General features: G+C 39.5%; 1 protein-coding gene across 2 annotated transcripts; it reads right to left on the bottom strand.

The window, feature by feature from the left end:
* Window positions 1-3,044: 3,044 nt before the first annotated feature.
* si:ch211-222n4.2 (uncharacterized protein LOC101885505 homolog) lies at window positions 3,045-10,583 on the bottom strand. Of its 2 annotated transcripts, none has more exons than XM_042509635.1 (7): window positions 10,055-10,583; window positions 8,131-8,178; window positions 7,231-7,348; window positions 4,807-5,002; window positions 4,573-4,673; window positions 4,398-4,457; window positions 3,045-4,227 (listed from the first exon to the last, which is right to left on the bottom strand). In XM_042509635.1, the coding sequence occupies exons 1-7, from the start codon at window positions 10,350-10,352 to the stop codon at window positions 4,101-4,103; spliced, it is 948 nt and encodes a 315-aa protein (XP_042365569.1). In that variant the 5' UTR covers window positions 10,353-10,583; the 3' UTR covers window positions 3,045-4,100. The 2 variants fall into 2 exon arrangements, with proteins under 2 accessions (XP_042365569.1, XP_042365570.1); XM_042509636.1 differs by having other exon boundaries at window positions 4,807-4,900.
* Between the last annotated feature and the right edge of the window lie 528 nt (window positions 10,584-11,111).

The raw sequence follows: 11,111 nt of genomic DNA, 5'->3' as shown, positions 1-11,111 counted from the left end.
TTAACTAACAGCTAGTGGATTAAAAAGTACAATATTTGCATTGAAATCCAGGGTCCAGAAGGTGTATAAAGTAACATAAAATTGAATTAATTGTAAGTGTGCCAAAATTCTACTTAAATGCAGGTAATTGTACTTAGGTTTTGTCTGCTAGATATCTCAAAATAAAGACCATTTGAGATGTCATACAGCCAAGACCACTGGGGTCCCTGTCCTCAAGTGTGTATACTTGGCAGAATAAACAGTTTAATTTCACTATTATAACTGTATGATGATAGCTGAGTGACAGAAGATTTATATATTTATAACTGATAACAGTTAAACACCCTATCATATCTGACAATTCAATCGTCTCAGATGGGTTCCCTAAGGACACAGGCTGTACTATAAAAGTAAGTAAATGTCCTAATGTGAATCTACTGTATTTGTATTTCATATTATATTGTATCTGTCGCTTACTGTGGCTTCATGAGGAGATAAAATGTTTGAGGTACAGTATATTTGCTCAGTCAACAGCTATTTCATGCCACCAGTAAAAAGTTTCACATTTCCCTTTTTTAATTTCCTGTTGTTGTTGAACTTCCCCTCCGTGCAATCTCATAATAAGTATTATCTGGCACAGAACTGTGACACATCGATTTGGAGCTCCCCAACCAACCCAACCCACAACACAATATGCTGAAAGGAAGAGAATGAATTTAAATGCAGGGGGCAGTGTCACAAAAGGAGCCTTAATAAAGAGTGATACAAACCAAAGAGCGTGTTAGAAAACAGTGACCAAGCATGACAAGCTGCCCAATGTGGCGGGTCGACTTCTGCTCACTGATGAAAGTAAAATATATAAAGACGTAGCTCTGTTCCTCTGGTTATTGAAGTTTCAGTGACCATGCCTCATGAGGCTGCAGCTGGCACAGAGCAGCTCCCATCACTGCAGCGCTGTCTGAATGTTAATAGATTCGCACCCACTGAGTCTTAATGGCTAATGCCTGCCAATTCCCACATTTCCACAAAGACGCAGTGATGCAACAAATTGGAAAGACAAAAACAAACAGGGTTTCTTCCTCCTCAGAATATAAGTAAAATGTTGATATTTAGGGACATGTATTGTTAATTTTTGTGCAATTTCACAAAACACTTTTAGTTCAACCATACTATTAGTTGTTTTAGCTACAGTCTCTGATTTCGGCCATGACAGCCATTTATTAAGATTGAGTTTTTGGAGGTCATACAAAAATAACTGCATTTTTTTATTATTTTTAATGATCCCAAACACACATTCCATGTCAACTATGAATTCAATAAAAGGTAGACAATTTCTGTGAGCTTTTGGAAATGAAGTTAAGTTATGACACACCTGCCTCTAACCTGCTATCAGACATTTGTAGGCTTTGTTGAACTGATGCTCAAGAAAAATTTCTTCAGAAACACCACCATCTAGTGGGTGCATGCAGGAGAAAATTAAAGTTTCTCATTTTTAAAAGAAACATTTTAAACTTTTTTTTTTCTCATTGTAGACTGTTGCAGAGAGGCAAAATGTCACACAAATTGACAGACAGAGCACAACTGTAGCTTGGAGCACATCTGCCTGAGCACAAATATAAACCAGGGTACTTATGCCAATTTCTGCGCCCTCCTCTGATTTTACAGAAACATCTAGGAGCAAAATCAGCGATCCTCAGGCACAGGATGGCTTTTCTAACCATTACCCCCTGGCTATCACTACTGTATTAAGAATGTGCCTTATGGGCTGGTTTATATGCTCAATTGTGATAGCTTCAAATCACCAAAAGGAAATATATGGCTGCTTAGGAACTGCAATGCAGAATGAATCTGCACACATTACCAATTCTATTGGTTGCAATATTATACCTCAGTGTTAAAGGTTGAGGTGTTTTGGCCATAAAAGCAATATAAATGTTGCTACCAAAATACAACAATGTTAATGTTAGAATGAGTTTTTTGATGAAATAAGTTTTAAACTTTTTTTTCTTTTAAAAACATAATTAAATTCTATAAATTTGGCATTACCGAAAGCACTAAATTGTACAAGGCAAAAGAGTTGAAAAACATCAATAGAAAGGTTGGCAAAACTACAGAGTAAAGCTCTGGGTGTACCTTGTGGAGGCTTAATTGTGTGAATTTGTAAAATGTGTGGAAGTTGAGCTTTGAACTGAGTTGCTGAGTGGTCATTTTAAGTGTGCTGGGTCAGCCATCCCCTTAATCTGTTGTTGTTAAGATTGATGGTAAAGTCAGAGTTACTGCATAAGATGTTGCTGACAAAGTGTAGATGTAATTCCAGACTAGAGGGGGCATTGTGTAGATGAATATAGGAGAGCTGGCAGGTTGAGATATGATTTACCGTGGAGGCTTTACGAGAAGTGAAATCAGGAACTTCAATTTCGGTCATTACCAGCTCCATCATTTTGGTGATGGCTGGTATTGTTTTCACCTTGTGATTCTGTTGGTGTCATTGCGGCATAATATGGTCTGGACGACACCTATTGTATCAGGGACTATCATAGAAGCTATTCGGAGTTTGCTATGTGTTTATATGTCTGTGTGTGTGGACAGATTTTTGTCACTGCGATGACATTGCAGGGAGGGAGGAAGGGACAGATGGGCAAATGAAAGAATGGAAGGGAAGACCAAATGGGATTTTGTGCTTAAAATCCTTAAAGTTGTGAAAATTTTACTTCATGTGTAATGTAAGCTCTATTTTTAAAGAGGTGCGCATGTTATGAAGCAATGAACTTCAGGATTTTCAAAATTCTGACAGCTTGCTTTTTTTATAAATAGCATGTACTTTTACTTTTACTTCCAGTAGGCCTACTTAAATACGTCTAATATCATAAAAGTAGTTTTGACATTTATTTAAATAAATACCAGATACTTTACTATAAACTTCTACCAATGTCATTTTTTGGTAAGATATCTGTACTTTTACTCTAGTATGGCTTTCGCATACTTTATCCACCACTGGCTTTGAGTCACAGATCTCTGTATTGCAGCTGGTTTCCAGTTATAGATAGCGACGGCAAATGGGCACGAGTATTAAGTTGTATGCTGACATTGACACATCAGAATGCTATATTATTATTTTATTATACATTTCTTTGTAAAGGATTTAGAGTTGTAGTTTGCTATGCCAGGTTCATGCCAGGAGCTGTCTGCCCCGCCTGTCTGCGTGCAGCTCTTTACCTGCCCTACTTTGTTGCACAAGTACAAGCAAAGTTTCAATTCATGTTATGAAAGCTGTCCAGGTGCTTTTAAATTTTGACATTCACACAGCTGTGAGTTTGTTAAAATTATTGGCCAAAGCTGAACGTTATCTGTGAAAAGAACAGGAGGGAGTACAAGTCTGGGAGAAAAAAAACAGGTAGCGCTCATTAATCAAGACAATTTAATAGTTTTGTATTGTTGTGCTCAGTTGTACTGTAGTGCTTGACTGGTATCACACTGGCCAGATACACCATACAACGTGAACACAAACCAATGAAAAAACTGCCTGAAAAATAAGCCTGGTAGTTTCTTTGTGTTACGAATTGCATGTATTTATAGAAGCTTAACTTAGGTTGTTTTGAGTTTTTAATACTTTGCTGTATTATATGTGTAATTAGTTTTATATAGTTACACATAATACAACAGTTCTTCCATCAGAATTACAACAAAGTGTAGCAAAAAGCTAAACTAAAATGAGCTGAAATCTGACTCAGCTTGTTGAAAACAAGCAGCCAGTGTTAAGTTAGAAATGTTGAACTTTAATACTTCAAATGTCCCAAAATGCATTATTTGGTAATTAATAAATAAATTTACCAAACAATGCAAAGCTTGATTTGAGACAGTCTTTCCTTTTCTTTTTGTGTGCAAAATGAAAAACGTTTAAGGCCAAAGACCTATTTCAATCTTTTCATGTTATAGACCTCCATGAGTACATTTTGTACCCCTTAATCATCTTTAAAAAATGATATAATAAAATAAAATAAAATAAAATATGGGACATACATACGTACAGTCCATTTTTCTAACTGAGGCTTTTCAGAACAACAGTGGCAAGCTGCAGTCCTGAGACAGATGTAGCTGACGTTGTGGGAGTTCTGATCGTGTCACTGCACCATCCTTTTGAAACGATCTTTCTGCACAGCACGGGTCCTCCTCTGTCTTTCTGCGATGGTGGAGCTGAGGCTCTGTTTGAGGGCTGGGAGGACCACCCCTGACTTAGAGGGTCCAGAACTGGGAAAGGAAACATGTAGATTCAAATAACAGGGGCCAAGATGTCTTTTTGTCACGAGTAGCATCCTAAAATGCCTCTGTGTTGGTTACAAAAGGCAGTAAATGCAGTATAATGGTGGTTTGAGCAATTTATTACATAGAGACAAAGAGAGAGAGACAGAGTGACATACGTTTTTTCTGGAAATGTTTGAAGACCAAGTTTTGGAAATTTCTTTTCTTCTGAAGATTTTCTAAGAGATCCAAAAAAAGAGAAAGCCTTATTATTACTGTGCTATTTGTTTCAGGGAATACTACTGTATAATTGAGAAGATAAAAACGATAACATTCTATTCTCTGCCACTTTACCTGGTACCATCAACAAGGTAGGCCTTTGTCAGAATGTAGTTTTCTGGGGTGATTTTCTTGCTCAGAACAATATCTCTCAGCAATGCCTTCACACGTATAATCTAAATGAGACAATGTAGATATAGAATTCTAAAGTATTCCACAAAATCTTTATTGAAATAAATAAATAAATGTGGTATCTTTCATATGCTAATGATTGAAACAAATGTATTTTGACTGTCTGTGGGAACTTACTTCCTGAGACTGTAAACTGTTCGCATTGTAGAGCTGCCGGATAATGACCTCACACTCCTGTAGTGTGGGAGTGCGCGGTGGATGGGAGGGATTGCTGTGAATTCGTAGAGGTTGTAATGAAGTGATGAGGCCCCCCTTCAACTCTGGTTCACGCTCCTGCCTGGCAGATCCCAAAATTTCGCTTCCCTGTCCAATGCTGCTCATTGAGAATATATTAATTAAAAGCAACATTAAAACTGTTAAAGCCTGGGATGTAAATGCCTGGCTGCTACACCTCAAGTTACGAGTAGAACCTCAAATTGATTCATTGGCCTTGTTTGTACAACACCATCCATCCATCCATCCATTCAACCATCCATCCATCCATCGTCTACCGCTTATCCGGGGTCGGGTCGCGGGGGCAGCAGCCTAAGCAGGGAATCTCCGCCCATCTCTTCACCCGAATCTCCAAGACATGCGGCCGCAAGTCCGACAACAAGACTACAAAGTTGATCATTGAACTGCGGCCTAGGGTGCAGTCCTAGGCCCTAGAACTTACCCTCACATATGGACACCCTTATGCTTGAACATGGTGTTTGTTATGTGGCGAGCACAGAAGTCCAATAACAAAACACCACTTGGGTTCAGATCGGGGAGGCCATTCCTCCCGATCACGCCCCTCCAGGTCTCACTGTCACTGCCAATGTGAGCGTTGAAGTCCGCCAGCAGAACGAGGGAATCCCCAGAAGGAGCACTCTCCAGCACCCCTTCTAAGGACTACAAAAAGGGTGGATACTCTGAGCTGCTGTTTGGACCATAGGCATAAACAACAGTCAGGATCCTTCCCCCCACCCGAAGGCAAAGGGAGGCTACCCTCTCGTTCACCGGGGTAAACTCCAACATACAGGCACTGAGTTGCAGGGCAATGAGTATTGCCACCCCTGCCCGGCGCCTCTCACCAGTGGCAACTCCAGAGTGGAAGAGAGTCCAACCCCTCTCGAAAAGGCTGGTTCCAGAGCCCAAGCTATGTGTCAAGGTGAGGCCAACTATATCTAGTCGATACTTCTCAACCTCGCCACCAGCTCAGGCTCCTTCCCCACCAGAGAGGTGACATTCCACGTCCCTAGAGCTAGCTTCTGCAGCCGAGGATCGGACCGCGAAGGTCCCTGCCTTTGGCTGCCACCCAACTCATATCGCACCTGACCCCTTTGGTCCCTCCTATCGATGGTAATCCCATGGGAAGGAGGTCCCATGTTGCCTCTTCGGGCTGTGCCCAGCCAGGCCCCATGGGAAAAGGCCCGGCCATCAGATGCTCGCCATCAAGCTCCATCCCTCAATCCAATCAGCAATTGTGTGGCTTAAACAGTAGTACAAATAATAATGTATACTTTGCAACCAAAAACAGATTGTGATTATAAAATTTAACATTTTCTTTAAGCATCACAAGGAAATGTAGCTGGAAATTTGAATGGTAAAAAATGTAATGTGGTTATATCTGCATCTCTCAATATGGCTGTTTCAGAAGGTGGCTGCAGGCTATCTGCACCACTTTAACATCAGTCGGGTCTTTGCATAAGCAAGCACTAAAAGCCTTAGATAAGAATTTTTTAAAACAAGTACAACTTTGTGATCTGGAAACACCTGATAAAGCATTCAATTAGTAATGTACAGCATGTTTTTTTTTTCTGGGAGTTTTCCCTTTATTGATAGGACAGCTGTAGAATGACAGGAAATGTGGGAGACAGACAGTAAAGGGCCACAGGCTGGAAACGAACCCGGGCCACTGCAAAAGCCTCAGAACATGGGGCGCACACTCTAGCAGGTGAGCTAGAGGCCGCCCCAGCATCTTTTCTAAAAGGTATGGTATGGGCCCTTCCATATGCCCCTTTTGTTAAAGTAAGAAGACACCCATACCCAGCGGTGTAGTGGTTATTGATGAGATGGGTGTACTACAAGGTAGATGGGTAGGTTACAGACAAGGAAGTGTGTATACTCTCCTATATATTCCAATGGCTTTTTGGCTGCGAGATGGATATACTGTACACAACAAGAAGAAGAGCTGGGTATACCCCACATATCTTTGTATACCCTCCACTGCACCACTGGCCACACCAATATAATAAGAGGAGCCACAAGACTGGACTGCAAACTAAACTGAAAGAATTAAACACACAGCGTCCATCAACTTTTGATTTGACACTTTTTAAAACGTCAGCGTTAAACCACACGGTCCACATCACTTTGTGAACCTGTCTTTCACTTCTTCACAAATGTCCAAGCTTATTTGACAGCTGTGTGAAACCAACAATGAATGCAACTATCGGTTTTGTCATGGGCTTATATAAAGAGAAATAAAATTAGTAAAATAAAATAATCTTAAAATCTGATTGCATTATTGAAGCAAATATCCAGGTAAGAACCAGATGAAGCTGGATGGAAACTCACCTTAGTGCTTGGTCCTGTGAGGGTCGCGTGTCCTGCAGCGGCTCCTCCAGGTAGAGTCCTGTACGGGCTTCACTTCCCTGAGTCGGTGGTCGAATGCCTCTTCGACTGCGTGTCATTCCTAGAAGGAAGAGGACCCAAGATGAAGATCGTTAGAAATTGTTAAATTCTCTTTCCGAAATGTTATTTGGCTGACTGAGTTTTACTGATTGGGCTAGCATGATATACTAAAGAATAAAACATAACCTTTCTTTTTAGGGAATGCTTTTGAACTAAGGTTGGGCAATACACTCTAAACAGTATATTGATATCACAATATGAAACGACATATGCTGTGTTAAAAGACTTTATCCATAGAGTATACTTATCAAAAATAGGGGTCGACCGATATTGGTTTTTCAGGGCCAATACTGATTCCGATTATTAGTAGTCAATGAGACCAGTAACCCATATTTGGAACTGATTGGCATTTACAATAAAAATGAAAATCTTTCTGTCAATATTCAAAATTTGGAATATAAAAAAACCTCCAACATAAAGCTTTGTTTAAATGCCTTTGGCAAATGTTTAATCAAAACTGAGACTTTCAACATCATATGCAGCAAGTTCCCAGTAACTTTTTTATAAAGTCAAGTGAAAGTTTAAATAAAAAATGACTATATAAAATAGCTCCCTGGGGTTTTACAAAATAAAAGTCCCTCCCATGCTGACACTTTCTTTACACTTTTTAATTAATCAATATCAGCAAACATTAGAATAAAACGCTGATTAAGATAATTGGCAAAATGCCAGATATCGTCCCCAATAATCAGCCAGGCTGATCATCTGTCCAACCCTAATTAAAAGTATCCCAAGCAATTAAGCAGACCGCAAGCAAAACAAAAACAGTAAATGACATCTTACCTTTTGTGCTTGACTTGGGAGGCTCCATTATCATCTTATACTGCAACTCTGCAACAACCATATTAGGAGAATTTTAGTGTGTGACATACTGTAGGGAGGCAGATAAGAGGCACAGTCTTGTAACACAGTCCCGACGAACAGCCCATGTTTCCATGGGGGCCTGACTGCTGTGACGGCACAAAGACAGATGACTGGGGAGTCTCCTGGTGGGTGGTGAGATGCAGTGACACTGGATCTGTGTCCACCTCCCACTGAGAGCCCATCAAAACCCTGGAGTTGCTATGCGACAACGGTACCTAGATTGAATGTCGTTCCTTTCAACACACCTTATCAGGAGGAGGCAGCAAGGTCTTTGTCATTTACTTTAGTTCATTACGTACAGAGTGAGGACACAACGACAGGTTACTGAGTTCAACCTTCTGTTAACAGAAGAGTGATATGGATGATATGGATTCTTACAATGAATTGGTTACTCTTCTGGGCCATGTGTCCATAAATTAGCTGATCCTTGATGTACATGGAAATTTCCTCTTGGGAAATAAAATTATAATAAATTGTTTTATCAGTCTCTTTGATTTATTTTCTCCCCTTGCTTCACTTCTGTAAAGCATGTTGTTGCTAGTTTTGAACTTATGTCTTATATTATCATGGTAGACTATACCATGCATTTGTAGCTAAAAAAAGCAGCATAAACTTACTGGTTTCTGATTCAGTTGTCAACAAATATATAGCATTTATGATTATCCCAAATTAGGGACTGTTTGTTATCTATGAGAGGGGAGGGAGTGGTGAAAGGAGGGGGAGTCATGTCAAATATTTTTTTAAGCACTGGGGAGGGACTTGTTTTTTTCTTTTTAATTTTGGCTTCGTGGAGGGGCATACAACTTTAAATGGCTGTTTTTTGTTGTTATTGTTTTACTGCCAATTTTAAGCCAAAATTACATAATTGATCAAAACAGAAAACAGAAATTCTCATTGAATATTTATTTTTCTGATGGTCCTTGCACAGATTATATGGGACAATCATTTCCATCAGCAAAAACAACCAAATCTAAGTCATAGTGATATTTAATCAAAATCCATTTATTCAACATGCCTCATTTAAATCTATGATCAAAATAAACCATTTGCACAAAATAAACAACATGCATGACATGAGTAAAACAAGGCTTCTTTAACACCAGGACTTCAGCTTCAACTTTTAGGTCCGTACATGACTTTTTTTAAATGTATTCATTGCATCACTCGCTGTTCAACATCCCTGTCTTTAATAGGCTGTACCTGAGGCTGAGTTTTAAAGCTATCCAGTGGACCAACCATGTCATGCTAGCTTCTCAGGAAGCGTACTAAATAACCCTTCTAAGTTCAGTTTGTATTTTGATAAAACTCAAGATATCTGAATAAAAATAGGTTCTATGTGTACCCATGAGTCTCCCTTTTACAGACATGCCCACTTTAATCTCGTGCTATGCATTTTTTTACTGACATTTGATTCCTAATAAAAACAAGCTGATAAGAATTGCTTCACCTTATCAATACAGACTTCATAACGCTTTTGTAATGCAAAATAATGGAGTTGAAAATGTAAAAAAAAAAAAAAAAAAAAAAAACAATTAGAAGCTTGAAATAGTGATATTTCATCAAAATCCCTTTGTCTTATTTACAAAAAAAGAGAAAACAGTTTACACAAACTCACCAGCAAACATGACATGAGTGAAAAACCTATGCAATTCAAGGAGATCTTAAACGTTTGACTTTTAAACATCAAAGAGTGCGTTTTTAAAATCTAACAACTAATTCATGGTGGAGGGAAGGAAAAAGTATTTGTAGCTTCGTGGAGGCTCTAATAAATACAGAACAGTCCCTTAGTGGGTTCATACTACAACAAATTATGGTTATTTTGCTCTCACACTGGTTTCTTTACCTTTATTCTCCCGTCTGAGATACTCTATCTCTGCATGGAGCTTCTCCAGAGTTTCCTTGTGTTGCTGCTGGAGGAACTGGATATTCCTCTGCATTGAAGCGACGCGGGGGTCCGTGTCGCTGTGACAGGACTCCTCTGCCGCTGACCTCCACACTCCTCTGTCCGTCGCTGGGGCCACAGGCACCGGCTGTCCCTGGTGGTTCGCCAGTAAACGCCGTGGAGAGCAGGGCTTCCCGAGGCGCCCAACCCGGGTCCATTGTGGCAAATGCCGCACAGGGGGCAGGTTGTTGCTTGACATTGCTTTGGCTCGTTTAGCTAACGAACCATTTTAGCCTCTTTTACTAGCAATGCAGCGACGATTTGTTTCAGCGCGAGTTAACTGTTAACAAACTAGCACCGATGGTTAACTGTGTTTTCTCTTACTATTAAATTACAGTGTGGACAGATCAAACTACGCTGTTATCCCACAAAAGCCTGCTTATTACTTTGCTTAAGTCTGCTTCTTGTAAACAGTTCAAGTCTTCGGCACTCATTTGACATGCGCCCCACACAGACACAACGTTTCCCTGACAACAAACACTTCCGTATTAAGTGTTTTCCGCTCTCAAAGCTACGTAAAGTCCCGCCTCTTGCTTAAACATAGCCGTTCGATTGGTCGAGCTATTTTTTTAAAAAATTTCAGTGCCTGAAACTTATAACAAAAAGTCAAGATAATTCAGTCACAATGGGGCACTATTGCACCTCGTGAAAAGGTTGTGTTTTCCTTATTATATATTTATTCATTTTGCATTTTATACAGCTGGTACATGTAATGTACCAATTAATGTCTAAATACTTAGTAGTTGTTATAACTTACTATTGACTATCTGTAGTGTGGGGCTTTGAGCTTATATTTTGGACAATACCATCTCTTGTGATGGAGAAGATGCAATAAATTATGTCATCTTTTGTCTTGCCATGTGACAAAGCAGGTGTATTTAGTTTTCTTGTCCAATGTTTGTCTTTTTTAATATTTGACCCTCATTTCTTTCCATCTTTTGTCTTAGATTAAACAATG

The sequence above is a fragment of the Plectropomus leopardus genome, chromosome 20 (assembly GCF_008729295.1).
Source record: "Plectropomus leopardus isolate mb chromosome 20, YSFRI_Pleo_2.0, whole genome shotgun sequence".
NCBI classification, from domain to species: Eukaryota; Metazoa; Chordata; class Actinopteri; order Perciformes; family Serranidae; genus Plectropomus; species Plectropomus leopardus.
The sequence above is the reverse complement of the archived record's forward strand: the minus strand, read 5'-3'. Positions and strand labels throughout refer to the sequence as shown.